General features: G+C 41.4%; 1 protein-coding gene across 1 annotated transcript in view; it reads right to left on the reverse strand.

Annotated features, from left to right (window-relative positions):
- Nucleotides 1-1,534: 1,534 nt before the first annotated feature.
- GMDS (GDP-mannose 4,6-dehydratase) overlaps nucleotides 1,535-18,128 on the reverse strand; it is a gene marked incomplete at both ends in the record, with an annotated part of 183,427 nt that continues 166,833 nt past the window's right edge. Inside the window, 2 exons of the mRNA XM_010284859.1 lie at nucleotides 1,535-1,631; nucleotides 10,874-10,992. Coding sequence (XP_010283161.1) covers nucleotides 1,535-1,631; nucleotides 10,874-10,992 — 216 coding nt within the window. The remainder of the gene's footprint in view (nucleotides 1,632-10,873; nucleotides 10,993-18,128) is intronic.

Below are 18,128 nucleotides of genomic sequence, written 5' to 3' on the forward strand. Positions count from 1 at the left end.
CATGAGCATTCCCGAGGCACCTGTGCTTATGCACTCTCCCAAAATGGGAGAGCGTATAGTAAGCTGAATTTAAAATCCAGAAATTGTGTTCCCGAAAGGAGACCAATAAAGACAGAGAGGAGACCATGGGATCACTATTTCAGCAGAAAATGTCTGAGCACATGAATCAGGTGGAACTACAGCAAGGGCTTCAGAATAGCTACAATCTACCAGAGAATTTTGAGGAGTGAATATGTATTTATTAGTAAGAAGTATGACAAAGCAGGAAAGTGGGTCGCACAAAGCACAGGCTTGTTGGGTCAAGTGTCCTGTTCCTGTTTGGCAAGGCCTTTTGTCCCTGTGTCCTCCTTATCATCCTGACACCTTACCAAAGCACAGAATGATGGACAGCTCTTAATGACTTCCTAGCGTTTGATTCCGATACACCGGCCCAGCCCTTTTTTGCATATCATGAAAGCCTCTATTCCCCTCTGAATTTCCCCTGTAAATCCCACGTCCACTTCCCCACACGCAGCTCCGCGCTCCCGCCCTGCAATCTGTGTCAGGACAAACGTGCTGTCGTCACAACTTCCTTGAATCAGGCGGCTGAAGGCAGCACCTCTGAACGGGCAGACTGGCGGCCGATGCTGCGTCAGCAGCCGCCGGGGCTGGTATCGCCCTCCCCAGGAGACATGGACATCCTCTCCCGGGCTCCCACAACACACAATTTGGGCTATTGTTCCCTCTGTCCAGAAAGCAGGCTCTGTCTTGTACCATCTCTGCGCATTGCCACCATCCTGCCTGACTTGAAACACCGTTTTTCCCCTCTCCTAGCATGCTCGCTAGGCGATTTGGGCACGGGGGTTGGCAGCTCAGTCCTGCCGGCAGCATGTGCTGGTTGAGCACCCCGGCGGACTTCACTGAGGCACTCCTGGGAGTGAAGATGTGTTCTGCAAATGAGCATTTACTGAGTGGGACCCTGCAAAGCATCTGAGAAAACAAAGCACACGTGCACTTCTAAAATGTGCGGTTTTGGTACCCTCAGTTACAAAGACCTAAGTTGAACAGGGGATGCTCGCTGGATGGAGTTGAAACACTGTCATGAAGACACAGAAGGAGGTACTTCAAAAATCAAGCCTATTAGCCTCCACCTTCCATGCTTTCCAATGCTTTCCATTCTTGCAGCTGGAGGAGAAATGACCACATACCCATTCAAGACCAGAAGGAACAACAAGTTGTTTTACATTTTGCTTTGTTTCCCACAAGGTGATGTTTCGCCCCCCTAAGCATCCCCTCTCCCATTCAGAGAGGGTGACCGAAGCGGCGGAGCATCTCTGACGGTGCGAACCCGCTCCTCCTGGGCAGGGCTGCCTGCCTGCCCGTTCCCAGGTAGCTGGCTGCGAGGGGGCCAACAAGCAGGCTAATTTAGAGCTCTAAAAGCTGGCAGCAGGAGCGCAATTAAGCCATTTTCACAGACTGCTGGCCAAATGCAGCAATTTATTGGCTGAGTGATTGGATTATTCATTTGCAAAGCTAGAAGAGGGCATTTTCTTACCACTTCAGTTGGCCTGTAGTACTTGTGATTGACTGTCACATGAATCTTGCCAGTCTCTTTGCATCGTCCTACTTCATTTTCATTCTTCCCTTCCCACCTGTAAAGAAGATAAACATTTAATCAACCCATAATTGCTTTAGTGCTCTGATCTTACCAACATTTGGCCTGCATTCATTTACTTGAGGCTGGTGTCAATTCTCCCTGCAGGACAGTATAAACTCATTAGCTATAGGAACAAAGGCAGAGTTTAGACTTGAATGGAGCAACAATGGCTTTTGAAGTCTCTTTGTTTTGGTTTTTGATTCAGCGGAAGGTCTACAATACAGGACTTCCAAATTAAACACATAATGCTAGGGGAGAATAAAACGTCCTGATTCCAGAGTGTCTCATGTATCTGCGAATAAATATGACAGTGAGGTTTTTCATTTGTGGATTCGTTCAAAGTTGTTTTCTTAAAATATTTTATTTTTGTATTTTGGCCAATACTTTCAGGAATTCTTTAATCTGTTAATTTTATGGATGTGAAGCTTTGTTTGAATAGCGTTAAGCTGCATAATTTAATTTGTGCTTAACTAGGAAAAACAAAACAAAAACAGTTCTTGAGTTTTCAGTCCTAGCTTGACATGGCACTTCACATACATGTACTGTAAACAGCACTTACTACCTGTGAGCTGAAAGCCAGCTACTCTGTCCAAATTAGTTTCATATGTGTTGAACAGTCTGCAATTTGCTGTAATTTATGTGATCTGGTTGTGCCGTGAACTATTTTTTTAGCAACTGTCCTGGTCTAAAATTTTGGGAGCAGCAGAAGAGGAATGGTTTGGGGGGTGACTAGCTCTGCTTTTGGAGAGGCCAGTCGGCAGCCTGGAAGCCTGAGGACGCTGCTCCCTCTCAAAACAAATGCTTCAGATGACATAGGTAGGAACGTACACTGGTGTATCAAACCTAATCCATTAAATGTACAAAATCCAGAGTTATGATTGAAACTTTATCTTCTCTTTGTTTTTTGCCTCTAAGTATATATCATGGGGCTATGAACCAGCTTGGCATAAAAGTGTAGTGATGAAATCCTTTACTTTTTTTGTGTTTAAGTAAAATCTATGTAATTTAAATCAGCACTGTGATTTAGACTATTTAGCCTCAGTCACCAGCAATGAAAGAAAAGCACCCCTTGCCTCCCACTTACTAATTGTACTTCCAGCTCTTGGGATTTTGTCACAAATTTGATTTCTCCTTGCTCCCTTGCCCCCCCAAAGCTCCAAGAAGAATTTAATTCTTTGACAATCTCAGCCTTCATTTTTGAGTTTCTAGCCCTGAGGGCTAAGGAGAAAAGTCGGAAAATGTGACCTCTGTGTACCCATGAATGTTAAAACATCGAAAGGCAGAAGGAAATACCAAATATGCATTATTACTAGTTTTTAAATCCCATGATTTTTAAGCACAACTCATGAGTTTTGGATGACTAGCAAAGCCTGTAGGATGCTTGATACTGGGAACACTTCACATTGAAATAATTTCCAACAGATAACAGCCACAGTGAAGTCAGCTGTTAATAGTCATGCCATGGTGCTAAAGGTGATTTATAATTTAAATTTTCTTCCTTTTTTACAGTTGCTCTGTTTGAAGCCTGAACTGCGAAGTTTTCATTCAGAAGCCAAAACTAACATTAGTCCCTCCCTTTAAAGGGCAGAGGGTAAAAATGTGCAGGACTCAAATGAGCTTAATAGAAAACTAACCGTCACCAGTAAAACAACAGGAAGCGCTTAGATCAGGAGACGTCAGCTGTTGTTGGAGGTCACCGAGCAGAGAACCCCATTTAACACCCAACAGGCTCCAGAAGGCTTGGCCGGGCCAGTAAAGACTCACTTAATGTTGCTATCAAAGTTATACAACAATAGAAATAGCTTAAGAAGGAATCTCCACCCGTTTTGTTCAGCCCGGTAATGTGAAAAGTTCACAAGGAAGAAAAAAGTACTTCTCATTGGGAACAAAGTCGCATTTGATAGCCCCACTTCTAATTACTCCTGGCACCTCGGCGCTCACAGCTGGGGACACCATACTGCTGATAAAAGAGATTGCACCGGGGCCAGCCTGACACCAGGAGCAAGGCATCCATTTTGCTAACCAATACCCCCTCCCCTCTTCCTCTAACCGCAAGGAAAGGGGAAAAAAAAAAACCAAACCCACCAAACCCCTCCCCAGTCTATAGTCAAGCTGCAGTCAGAATTGTTAACTGGAAAATGTAATACCAGATTATCCTGAAGCACAAGCGTGGTGGAAGAGGCACGGGCAACCCTGACGTTGCTGTGGTTTTAGATAGCTCCAGCCACAAGGACTACCCAGCTTTCTGCCCCTTAGCGCAGATGCCCAAGTAAGTAAGAAGAGGGTCTTGTGTAACTTGGGGGAAAGGCAAAGGATCTCTGGCTGAAGAGAGTTTAGCTAATCAGGGCTGGGCTAAATTTATGGAGGATGGGGAGTGGATCACCTCCAGCCCCCAGCTGGTGTCAAAGCCCAGGGCTTCCAGGCTGGCCTAGAGCAGGCTTTCCACAAAACGCTGGTCCTAGGGCCTGCAGGCATCGAGCCTCTACAGCAAGACCATTGCCTGCTCCACACTGACGAGGCTTCACCCTCTCGCTAAAGCAAAGGATGGGTTTGCTTTCACAGCTGATAGCATCAGCTGAATGCCAGAATGCTCTGCACCCAGAGGAGGATGCGCGGGACCACGCGTTTGCTACTGACAAAGAAGGTTTGATGCCCTCTGCACCTACGAGTCCACATCGAGTGCCTCACTGTTGGAGACAGGTGCTTTGGGATTGCTTAGGGTGACAGTCATTGTCAACTCTGGTGGACACCACTGCTATCACTGACCTCAGAAATTTCTGTAAAACTAAATTAATCACATTTCGGATGCCTGTGCAAGTTTACTTGTTTAAAAGGTTCTTCACCTCAAGAGCTTTCACACTTTGGATTTACAGAGGAATGGACTGCATTTAACTTAAGACCAATTCCATATCTACAGATCACTACTGTCATAACATTTATTATCAGCGGTGATGAATGCTCCTTTTCCTCTTCAACTCTGGAGATTCCAAGTATTTATCATTTCCTATAACTATTCAGTAAGACAACAAGCTTCACGCTATAAACACATCCACAGGTATGGGATGAAGGATGGGGTAGCCACCCGGCAGGGTGTGAGGTGGGCAGGGAAGGACACAGGGGAGCCAGGATAATCAAGGGGGGGTTGGAATAACACTGCAATGGACCAAATGGTCAGAATGGCTGTAACTGAGAAGCAAAAAAATGCAAAATACATGTATTTTTGAGGTGGTGAAGAAATCAACTAAAAATTAAACCTTTCACAAAAGCACAGATAAACTGAACAAGTGTATGCATTTTATCTCCTTTTTCGATCTTTACACAGAAACAGAACTGATAGCATTTTAAAAAATATTCAAAACCACTAGTAGCTACAGCTGCTCAGCCTCTTTACAGAAAATAAAACTGTCACGTACATGTTTTAAATAAAATATATGCAAATAGAAAATATTTTCACATTTGAAAATGAACATTAATTAAAAATAAAATATTAGGAAAACGTTGCTATTCCTCCACGGCTAACATAAGATACCATTTTTGTAGACGTCTTGGATTTGTGGCCTTATTTCTGCTACACACATAATTAAGCCGAAGCACTTCATTCTGTCCTGGCACTTTGTAAACAGCAAAACTGACACCATATAACAGACCGTTAATGTCTTTTGCCAGTAATCTTTTGCAAGGAAACTTTAAATATGACCCTTCATATGTTCCTTTGCCACCAACTCAACCACCAACCTTGCCAGCAGCTCTGATGCATCAAAGCAATCAAGGACATAGGGATTGCTTAACCACGATCTTGCGCTTAAATCTAAAGAACAAGTATGCTACCATACAGAGATGTACTTAAATTTTTTTTCAAATGCTCTGACGAATCAGGTCTTCAGTGTTTGTTCACTAAAGGAACACAGTTAAAACAATGCTATTGTTGTTGTTATATTCCCAGCATGGTCAAGCCCAAGTTTCAAAAATCTAAATTGTGACTCCTGACATTATGAGATTTTAAAATGAGCACATGCTAGGCTGCCTGTTTTTTGGTTTCTTTTTTGGGTTTTTTTTGCGGGTTTTTTTTTCAGTTCATTGGAAATCTTTTGAAGTTCTTATCCCTTTACTTCAAATTGTGAAAGTTGGTGTTGAGAAGAAAATGTTTCCTCAAAGAATATTAATGCTTCTGTGAAAATCAAAACATTCTGGAAAGACAATTTTTAGTTTCAAGTAAGTTCTATTACTGTCAAACTGAATTTTGGTGTTTTTTTTTTTTTTCTTTCAGAATGGCTTTAAAAATTCTTTTGAAGTTATTCTTTCCTTAAAAGGAGGTTAGAAGAGACACAAAGCTGACCAGAAATCAGATATTTTTCCAAACTGCATTTGTGAGAATTATTTTTATTTCATTGGGGGGGGGGGGAAAAGTTGAATTTCCCATGAAACGCCTCATTTAATTCTCACCCAGTCTTCCTACAGGAGAAACTCTCATACCTCTTATAAAGTATGAAATCAGATAATTACATTGTTACAGTCTTCAAACCTTAATTTGAGTTTTGAAACAGTAATTAGGTCTGCCTACAAATACCTTCTATCAATAAGAAAGTAATAAAAGCCTGCTTAGTGGGAAGAGGTAATTCTCCAGCTGAGGTGGGCTGAATGCCCCCCTAAAACACACAGTCTACAGTGAGAACAGTGGTAGAAGCGGTGCAGTCCTAAGCGAGGACCCTTGCTCGTGTGGGTTCACCCGGGCCAGCATTCTTCACCGACCTGGCTGGGCTCCTTTCAACCATCACCCTTCCAAGTGCCTCCAATTTCTGCATGAAATTCTGTTCCCTTCCTCCTCATCTGAAATCTTCTGATTTTCCTGAGCTGTTGAATACAACGCACTGGCCGGTCAGCACCTTTTACTGAGCAAAAGCCAGACCTGGAAACAGCAGCTGTTTTGAAGATGACTTTTGATGGCTCCTCTTCTAGGTCCCCACAGCACCATTACTAACGTACTGTTGTCTTTCCATTCTTCCAGCAATCCTTCAAATCTCATGTGTTTCTGTAATCCAACCTTCCATTTTAAAGTAAAAAGAAAAAAAACTCAAACAAAACCAAACCAGAAAAACTCTCCTCCCCCAGTTCAACCTCAGTTCAACCTTCACTGTCACTGAAGAGGCCACTGCTCCACTTCTGCTAGTAGTTCACCTCATTAGACCTTATAGCTTATCTGCAAACTTCCCCTTTTAGGGTGATCTTTTGTACGACTAACTGGCACGTTAGTTAAGATAAAGTTTGTATGTAGAGCCAAATGACTAAAGTATTCATTTTTACCGAATTAATTCTGATCCTGGAAGCAATGAATATTTCTGTAACAAATGTGCATGTATTTTTATATTAATAAAAACCACAATAAATCTTCCCACTGCTCAAACAGTTTTTTTTTTCTTTTTTTTTTTTTTTCTTTTTTTTCTCTCCACATTTGCAGACAGCAGTCTTTGTAGCACTCTGCAAAGAACTCTGAGTGCTGTAGTGGTTTCAGGCTATCTTTGCAATCCTGTTCTAATTTAATAAGATTAATGACAGAAAATTAGTCAAGACAAGCATTTGCCTGTTTCGTTTACCCTGCTGTAGTTCAAATTATAGGCGGGAAGTGTTTCCCCCAAGTACTATTTAATTAGTAATAAGTAGAAGGGAAAGTAAAAGAAAAAAAAGTGTAATCCGTACAAGGGGAAAATATTTGTAGCTCTGAGGCTTTCCTGTTAGTACAAAGGACTGAATTTGAATGATTCAGAGGACTATATAAATATAATTTGAAATTTCTCCCTTGAAAAAGAAATGTTAGAAGAAAAAAACACACAAGGTAGATAAACCTCAGTGTACACCTTACAGTCAATTTCAGAGAGAGAATCAGTCTTGTTGCAGCTGTACCATTTCATTAGTTACAAAAATGTAGTAAAGTTTCTCTCTCTCTTATTTTGGCTAGAAGACATAGTCCTGACATGTGCAAATGACTGGCTATGACGGAGTATTATGTTATCTTCTTGGAAAGATTTTTTTAGGCTGTCCTGGATTTTGAGCTGCACAAGGTGATGTGGATTGTTAGGAAGACAAAAACAAAAAAAGAAATCTTTTTAGTTAGTTGCTGGGGCAGTCAGGATTGCTTTTCTTCCTGTCCTCTACTGCAATCTCAAGATGTGACAGCTAAGACTTGCTTACATTTGCAACTCTCCCTGACAAAGCACGAAGTAGGGATGGTTAAGAGCCCCCCACATGTGCCCTGTGTTCTCAGATGTGCGATGAGGTCTGCCAACTGCTGCTTGCCATGACATCCCTCCCGGCCAGTCGCTCCATCGTTCCATCAATTTTGAAAGGCGCATTGAACAGCAGTACTGAGAAGCTGTGCCATCACTTACAGCAGTGGGAAGGGCTGCTGCAAATTTCCCAGAAAAGTTTTTGAGATTGCAAGATTTCGTAATACCTGTAAAAAAACCCCCAAACCACCAAACAACACAAAAACTCAACCAGACTTTGAAGAAGGGAGATAGGAAGAAAGCAGCCCTCCTGGCAGGAACGTAGCAATTTAGCAATTGCACTCTGGTGCGCTGGTTCTTAGGTGCCTCATAAATTGTAAAGAAACAGACCAACGGGACTCACCAGTGGGGTCCCACAATGCTAAGAGGGAGGATTTTGCTGCCAGGCTACTCCCTGAAGATGATATATTCAAACTGGGGGAGGTGGGAGTAGAAAGCCCTTGGGGGTTTTGAAGAATGTGAGAGGTTACCAGCCGGCTGGCCAAGAAGCCAGCAAGGGCATGGAGAGACCGTGTGTGTGCTGCAAAAGCATGGGCCGAGCTGACACCTAGTAAAATTATGGAGGTTCTTAACAAAACTTTCCAAATCCTGAGAAGTATTTTACATCTAGTGCAATTTGAAAGATGAACGATGGCTATGGGATGAGTAGTGGGTCTGTTGTGACACTACCCCCGCCCTGGGAGCAGGGGGAGCGAACGGCCGGTTTATCTGGCTAGACTATATCTAAAATGATCAGAATTACACCATTGTCAAAATGATCAGCAACGAAACTATCATTAGCACCTAAAATGTCACCTCAGTCCCCATATGAATAGACATTTATATGTCACCTGTAAATGGCTTAAGGAATTAATAACTTATCCGCAGTGAAGAAAAACTACAGAGGAGCCGTGGGGATTAGCAGCCAAGCCCCCTTTCTAAAGTGATTTAGGTTCCTCAAAATCCATGTCACTAGATGTCATGTGGATTCTTACACAATTTTTGAAAATTACCTTTACTGATTAGTAAAAAAAGTGCAACTGTGCCTTTGTACACACAAAATACCTGCTACCTCATCACTTGGAGTCATACTGTAAAGTTTCCCTGAGAGAGAAACTTGTGGCTGATTAATTCAATCCAAACACTGACCGCAGTGACCACCAACTTGAATAATATGCAGTCCAGCATATGGAGCCATATGTGAGCAAAAAATTAAACAAAAGGGACACAAAATGTTGTGTGTTAGGACCAACTAAATCCAAAATAAGGTTTTAATAGCCTTTCTATAACAGAAGCTTTCATAAAAGTATTTTCACTTCTATTTCTGCAATTGTTCTTTTCTTTAGGTTTTCTTGAGGGTTTAATTTGCTTTCTGAAAAATACATGCTGATTTGTCCATCTTGGGAAATGCTGAGACTTCTTTGGCCAACATCAAAGCAGGGAGTTTAAAATTAGACTAATAGATAAATTTATTGACATCAGAAGAAATTGCAAATAAAGACATTCAGCTAGATATTGCTCTACACATTTCAGTTTCTTATTTTAGGTAATAAATAATAAAAAAAAGTTGTTCACCAAACATTCATTCTTGCTTTTGCAAACAACACTAGACAGGGGCAAAATAGGTCTCAAAATCACAAGAATTCTTACTTACATGGAGCAACTGAATCCACAGCATATTCGTATCAATGTTTACCAGAGAGAATTAACTTATAAACACAAGAAGCAAAAGTATAGAAAAAGGAGAAAAAATAAGAAAGACAAAGCAATTACTAGAGCTCCTACCACCTCCTGTTCACCTTGTCAAACCTCACTACTGTTAGGTTATCATATGGGACAGTGCGTGATCATACAGGGACGTCTCGCTATCAAGAGATGCTAAAAATACAGAGAGAAGCTTATTCCCAAAACTGAGCTTTTGGGCTAGAAATTCTATTTATACAGTTGCTCTCTTCCCCATCAGATTTTTTTCTGGAAGTTGATGCCAAAAATTGAAACCAGACTAAAAACTCATTGAGAAGAAAATGTTATTACCTCCCCAGCCACCCACTGGCTGTTCAAATAATATTGTGTATATCTGTGCACTTCTGCATATTTATTGAATTTGTCAAGTTTTTGTTCCCAAGTAAAACTTATTGGCCCTGTCAAAAGTTCACCAGCTGCACAAGTGACTTTGATGGCCTGAGGAACAGCCCTGGCGCTAGCGTCATGGAAGAGCCTGTGGCTTTCCTCTCCCTTTTCCAGCTGAGATTGGTATGTTGATGCATGGGGCCCAGGGAAGATACAGAAGGAGGGAAATTGAAAAAATAATAAACAATAAAAATATAAATTACAGAAAGCGCTCACCAAGCCATCCTGGTTTTATTATATGGCCTTGAGAAGGAATTTTGTATTTTCAATCAAACTATGTGGAATATGCATTGTAAACATTCTGCACCCACTGCTTAACTTTTTTATGGCTTAGTAGGAGAAGAGCTAATAGGAATGTAGAGTGGGTTGCTACATAATCCTTGTGGCGTGGCTGATGGGCTGTCACGCAGAAAGGACAGGGTTGGCAGGTGTCACCTCTTGAGATCGCAGAGGATGAGAGCAGGACTATGGGGATCGGGGGGCACAAAATAGAGAACCGGGCAGAAAAAAACCCTTTTTCAGCAGGGCGATGAACATCACCTTGGTACTAACATCTTTGGGAGGGGCATCTGTCACCCAATGGGGAGCGAATGGGGGAACAGAGAATGAAGATTCGGAATAAAAAATTAAGACGTACCCACCTACATTTTTTTCTTATGATCTGGAGGGCAACTCTAGAAATATCCACTGTGGCAGTCATTCATGCCCAGAAGGTCTCATATGTTACAAAATTAGAAAGCAAGGGAAAAAAACAAAAGAACGTAAAGAAACAATACTCTGTAACACAGCAAAGGGAACAGGATAGAAATGTTCAACCTGTGGCTGCTTGTCTTATGTTCATACTTACACAATGGTTTTCCCGATGTGCTTAAATGACTTCTCCACAAATTCACGGACGCTATGGACCTCCCCAGTGGCTATGACAAAGTCCTCGGGCTCATCCGTTTGCAACATCAGCCACATGGCCTGCAGAAAGACAAACAAAGTCAGATTCAGTACACGTGTAAGCGGCCTCTTTGGCACATGATATTATATTACTGCATTTTTGATTGGAAATAACTACACATACACAAACATACCCCAAGCTGGGGAAATGAGCACTTTCCTAACATGGCAGCTATTAACCAGTTCAGTGCAACTCTGAAAAGAGTTCAATTATTTCTTATTATAGAAAACAATGCTGTATTTGATTTTCAATTTGTTTCACAGCAGGGTTTTCTGCAGGGGAGACTTTAATATGTTTACTTTTGAACACTGAGACTTGGTTTAGTGCTCAAGACTATGGATTCACTTGTTTAAAGCACTGCAGGAATTGACGTAGATATGGGGAAAAGAACAAAATCTTGTAGATGTTTCAGTCCAGAGTCTGTCTGTTATAGAACAATGACAAACACACCGAATCAAGAAAATATGGGTCCTTTTGGCTCCTTCTTCTATCACGTTTATTTTGGCTAAGTTGAGATTTTCATTCAGAGTAACTAATTAAAAAGGTAACAAAGAATAGTCAACAGCGTATCTGACCAAGTTAATCTGTTTTTCCTTCTGAATATCTGCTGAATGTTACATACTAAAGCACCATAGCAGAAACTTTTTCTTTTGACACAGGAACACAGCAAACACTGGTAGAAAAGCGAGACAACCATTAACATCTCCTTCAGAGAGCCATTTGCGCAGCAGCAGAAAGTGCAATAGGTTTTGAAGCAAAACGTCACGGGATTGTTGAAATATTTGCTTTTCAGGGGAGCAGGTTTACTTCCCACAGCAATGTCTTCCACGGAGTCCCCTCCCACAAACAAGTAATGATGGATGAGCACCATCTCAGAGGGCTGGCCAGCTAGGTCAGCATGAAAGCAGGAAAGCAGATGGAAAAAGAGGCATGCAGAGACACATGTGACTTGTCTGAGCTATCAGGGCAGGTACATTTCAGTTTTCTGACGTGCAAGCCGCTGCTCTAGCAACTGGACTATTTGACTGCCGAGGAGCTGTAGGTGGACAGAATAATTATTACTTTAGATCAATCAAAATGATCTAAACACTTCACTTCCTTTGGAGAGGAAAAGGGAATACCTGTATGGCATGATCCTCATTTAATAAATAACCAGAAAAGGAAAACAAAATAATTCAACTTTCTCTCCATATGGTAAAAAGGACTGTCATCCTCTCACAGTGTAATCCGCAACGCTATTTGCATTGACCTCTTCACATCAGCTTTAAAGAAAACAACTTTAGTAGGTCCCTTGATGGTAGTGGATACTCTGCAAATCAGATTAATAAAAGCTTTGGGACAGCTCAGTTTCTCTTGGTAAATACCACCTGAAATATTCAATTTTCCCCCCCTATTCTTAATAAATCAGTGTCCAGCATAGCAAGGCGATACATTCCACTTAAATGGTTCTATTTGCAAGTCATTTTTCTTCCCAGTTATTATTTTATGCATCTTCCAAAGTTTTGACAAGATTTTATTAACATGTTCCTTTTGAACCTTTTTGCTCCTTGAACGTGCGTGGAAGGCTGGGTTTGGGGCAACTGCTGTGTGAGTCCTTGACATTAATTGTGCTTTAGGGATATGACCTGCTGGGCAGGACAATGGCAGCAACATTATTTTTCCTTTCCAGGGTTGAACATCCTAGCCAATGACGCAGAAATACCCGACTGGCTGATGAAACTCCTCTTGTGGGGAGGAGATGTCTTAACTCGTATCTCTCACACGAGCTTTCTTGGAACATTGGGGTTTCCCTGCTGATTTGAGAGGTCACCATAAATCACCAACTCCTGTTTCTTCGTGTCTGGACAAGCTTGCAGAATTCACAGTAGCAGCAGCTTCACAGAAAGGTAAAAGGAATATCTAAAAGAAGTAATTGATAGTTCTGTTTCGCCCAGCTTAGTCCCTGATTTCCCAGACCTTCAGCGTTCATTAAGCAGCCCAGCTGACAACAACAAGCTTCCTCATACGAGGCGGCAGTATTTGAGTGAATAAGGATTTCCAAGATTAGACAGTCAGAGTCAGAATTTATAGCAGTCCTCCTCCTGGCTTTAGCGGATGTTCGCTGTACATAATGAATTCAAATTCTCGCCTTTGTTAGAAACGTACACAGCACCGTAGTGTCAGTTGCATCTGGCAGAGATGTAACCACAAAACCTCATTTATTGGTAAAAATCACCCCCCACTGCCAAATGCCACATAGGTTGACTGAATACACAAGATTAGCGCCAGGACCTGTTATTTACTATGCGCTTTTGTAAAGTAGTATTAACATGTGTCAGTAGGAGCAGGATCAGACTTAACGATAATTTTTTGCCATCCCTCCGCTTTTAAATACCTCAGTATTGTAACTCATCGGACACAATTTTAGTGTGAGTGCTTATGCTGAGACATTGAACAATCCAGTGAATATTTAAAATACTTACACGTTAATTTTGTGTATTAATATAAAAATGTGTTGAGTGTTTCTCTTTAAAAAAAAACATGCACTACATTGAAGGAGACAGCTACAAAATACTAACAAAACCCTAGCTTTCGACAATTGGTCCCACCAAGTTTTATGCACTTGGGTGTATCAACTCTTGTCTACCATTTCAAAGAGCAAGTAATCACCATCTTAGAAATACAACTTAAACTGCAGGAAATTTCTACAGGATCAACTTAGCAGCGATCAAACAATGCAGATAGAGTGGCTAAAAGCAATTTTTGCCTCAACTCCTACCAGGAAAGAATGTGTAGATTAATGATTACTTGAGAATCTATAACTGCCGGTTCTTTTATTTTTTCTGGCATTCACAATTGTTGGCACCTACAATTACCTCAATCAAATCAGGTACGAAAAAAATGAACATGATAAAAATGACAAACAAAGTAAGTGATCATTTTATTTTGCTTTGAGGAAGGCGACCAAATGATGTCGCTTTTAATGGGTCTGCATAAACAGTCAGTAAAAAAATGCAACGGCAAGCCAGAAGATAGACAAATCTTTGAACAAGCTCCACATTAAAATCTTTATTTCCACAGGTACAGCCCATGACACAACCAATGAGAAATCTATGTACAAGCAGTAGCTATATGCTTTCCTTACAGCAAGTGCCAGGAATGTGCTTCCCCCCACATCAAACTAATAAAGGCCCCTGACCTATCAATTTCTAGGCATTTCCTTTAAGAGTTCATATTGTACCAGACTCTGGGCTGAGAATGAGAGGAAAGGGGGAGATACAGCTCCAGGTTTATTTGTCATTACTGAATGGCTTACTGGTTTTAACAGAGGGGAAAAGCTTTGTTTAAATTTCCACTGAAAGTAATTAATGGTTATTGACTGGCAAATGAAGAACAGGTGACACTCCGAATTAGAAGATAAATGATCTCGTGTTCTAGCGTGATAATGGGTTAGTAATTGCTACAAAGCCTCAGCCTAGTGCGTCCCATCATAATGCTAGATCATGTCCAGAACACAAAGGCCTCTGTGTGAGAGGTATTCAGCCGTTCACCTCCCGATACAGCTGCAGAGTGATTTGCTCCATTTATTCTCTGATGGACTGCACAACTGAGGCAAAAGTTCACCCATTCTCACCTTCCTGTTCACATGCTGAACCACATGACCCATGACATGGCTGAACTGGGATAAAAACATCGCTCCGCTTTGGCTCTTGGCTATCTTTTAACCATCGCAAGGTCATATATTTTAGGAATTTTTCTGCTGCAGGAATGGAGAATCGTAGATTTTCTGTAAAGGTTTTTTTGGATGGGCTGACAGCAAGTAAAGAAATTCCTTGTGGTCAGTTCTGCCACCCTCTCCCTAACCTTTTGCTCAACCCAGTTAACAAAATGTGGGCAAATATTGAAAAGGAGGAGAAAAGTACTATGGAAACAATTCAGGCTTCGTCTCTCTTGGAATGATACCGTTTCTTTAATGGCAAATGTAACAAAACATATTTTTCATATTTGAACTCTTCTTGGCTTTGGTCTAGTGACTCACAAAGTCTAAAGGCAATACTATGTCATTTACATTTAAAGACAGAAACCTAACCGGAGAGACATACGTAGTAAGTCTAGCAAGCGGACACACTTTTATGATTATGTTGACTAGGATATCTGTTCTGCATGCCTGAACTACAACCTCTGCCAAAATCTTTCCTCTTTCATCTTCCCCCTCTTCCTTTTTCTGTATATAAACCCCTGCCAGTAATAAGCACCATTTTCAAGCAACATATCCAAAACATGAACCCGTCTTCTCCTTGACCAAATTTCTTTGCTTACATAGTGTTTGCACCTGGGCTAGTGAAGGGGAAAACCCAAGCTGGACTAACACAACCCCCATATAGGTGCCCTTATGGCTGTGATGTGTCTGCTTGTCTTGAGCATCTGGAGTATGTTGTAGATGTGTTTCACCATTAACTTCCAGTCCAACCTCCCAGTGACTTTTTATTTATTAACAGGGCTGTCATCCATGGATAACAAAAACTCGGTAGATGAGGCTATGTTTAACTGTATATATTTGATATTTTTCTTTCACTGTCTGCCCCAGCACTGTATGTTGTTAAAATGGGCTCATAATCATATATCTGCCTATTTAAGAGAAAAAAAGAAGTACAAATCCAACTTTCTGAGGCTTTAAAGTACAACCGATCATTTCTGCTCTAGAAATAAAAGATGATTTTTCAAGAGAATGAGTAAAGTCTTTTCTTATGTCTCATCCAATGCAAGACCCAAACCAGATCTTTCTGAACAGACAGACAATGTGATAAGTAGAAAATGTTTCTGTTGGTACTAATTATTATTACCCTGCACTGCTACATGGCATTTTTTTCCAAGCCCTGTAATGTAAAAAAAAACCAAAAAAAACTTTTGTACATATTTCTAGGTATTATGCAGAGAACTTTTGACTTCTTTGCATTTGCCGCACACACACAAAAAAATCAAACCAAATCAGTAACGTTTACTTTAGGAGATGGAACAGATAGTTGTAGCCTGATGCAGGGTGCATTGTCCATGTGCTTGAGAGACGAGGAAGCAGAGACTGGTGAATGTCTAGCTCTACTTACTTATCACTTGTGGAGGGCATGGGTTACCTCAAGGCTGTCAACAATTAGGAAGCAATTTCTGACTAAGTCAGAAAACATTACCACCCAGAGAGACCCAAGAGTACATTATCACCATTTATAGAAATTCTGTCTTTACAGTATTCCATACTCTATTGTCTAGAAGTGGGCAGAAGAATTCAGTGGGTTGGACATGGTACTCTCTAGTGATCCCAAACCTAGCTATCCTGCTGGGGTCACCACTGAGAAGGAGAATTGAACATTTTGGGCCAAAGCATGATGAGCCTTTACAGGGATGTGGCAGCAAAGGAGAACCTTCTCTCCATATGGCGAGCACAAAGGCCTGGCATGACTGCTGTTCCTGCATGCATCATGAGGGACTGTTCCCTTTGTGCCGCAAAAGACAGGGCTATTTTATCACCTCCCTCTCTGCATTGTCCCAACTCAGTTGCACTGGCATGGAAAGAAGCTGCTTGGCATCTCCTGCACCGCGCGACATGGGGATATGTCATGCCCACGTACTTCCTGCCTGCCTGGATGTGAAGCAGTTCCAGATGCCATCACCCGGCTCCTCCTGACACAACCCAGCTGACTGGCTGTGGTTTCTCAAGCTGCTACAGAAATGACAGCAATTGATGAGACTGGGGACATCGACTCAAGAGCTCTGAACCCAAACTGACTTCCAGTTTATCAATTTATTTACTTTTGAAGGGGCAGGGAAGGAGGAAGAGGTGTTACACTGGCTGAGTCACCCACATCTGATTGACTTCTGCCACTGTTAAAAGCTCAGATGTGTACTGGGTGTACCCAGTAGGCATGAGAGTGTGTAATCTAAGGAGATTATATAAAGACACAGCAATACATACATATTATATACATCAGAGGAGAAAAAAAATCTCCTTACACACATTTTTCACACAATAGGGGCATAGCACACATGGCTGAAAAACACTAACAAAGCTCAAGTGCAGCAAAAATCTTGTGATCAGAGTGAAGTATAAGCTGCCTCTACTGGAAAGCCAACACAAGAGCGTTGGGCATGATCCCATGCTCCCTGCCACAATGGGAGTTCAGTCTAAGTAACGACTATTTCTTTAGTACTTGTTTCTGACGACGTTATAAGGCAAGGCAAGCACGGCAGGGAGACTCTTGCCAAAGAAAACCACAGGGATGTGCTGCCAGGCACACTGATACTCCCAAGAAGCCAGTGACAGCCGGGATATGGGGGGGTGCAAAAAATTTTTCCTAAAATAGAACCCTTCTTGCTCAGTTACTTAAAAAGTAAGGGTGCACAGCAAATAAGGAAGAACCTTACTACGCTGTTACAGTTTGCATTTGAAAGGCAAACTGAAGTTCATGACTGAGGTCATTGTCTATCATTGCAACAAGAGTGACACTTTTCATAAGCTCAACCCTCTCTCAAACCCTACAGCAAAAGAGGTACTGCCCAAGAAGCGCAGGACACATGCTTCTACCTTTCCCCTGAAAGGTCATCACCCCGTTTTCTCAGATCACCAAAAATCACAGCGTTGGTGTAAGATCTGTTGTTCAAGGAACCTCCACTCATGGAAAAACCCTTCTGAACACCATTTAAGTATCTATCAGATCTCATCAGTTTAAATACATTTTGATATGCTTCTTCCTTAACAGTGTAATGCTGAACATAAGGACTCCAGTGTCTGTGTACAAAGCTTTTCCTTTAGTGTTGTCCTTTCTACTCATGCAGAGGAGACATTGAGTACTTATGACATAGCAGCTGCTTCCATTCAGAAGAGCGATGTTTCCTAACCATAGACAGTTACATCACCGACAGAAAAGGTATAAAATGAGAACAGATTCAAGATGAAAACATTTTCCTCTGAGAGGCAAGCCACATAATTTGATAAAAAACAATAAAAAATTTACCTTAAGAGCCCCAAGAAAGTGAACAAAATACAAAAATCACTTTTACTGATACACATATTAGAAGTCTCCTAGGATATAGTTATAGAGATAATGTCGTGACTCATTTTATAAACTTTCTTACAGATTTTCAAAGTTACAGTTGATAAATTGCCACAGACCGATGTGAAGTA

The sequence above is a fragment of the Phaethon lepturus genome, unplaced genomic scaffold (assembly GCF_000687285.1).
Source record: "Phaethon lepturus isolate BGI_N335 unplaced genomic scaffold, ASM68728v1 scaffold4414, whole genome shotgun sequence".
NCBI classification, from domain to species: Eukaryota; Metazoa; Chordata; class Aves; order Phaethontiformes; family Phaethontidae; genus Phaethon; species Phaethon lepturus.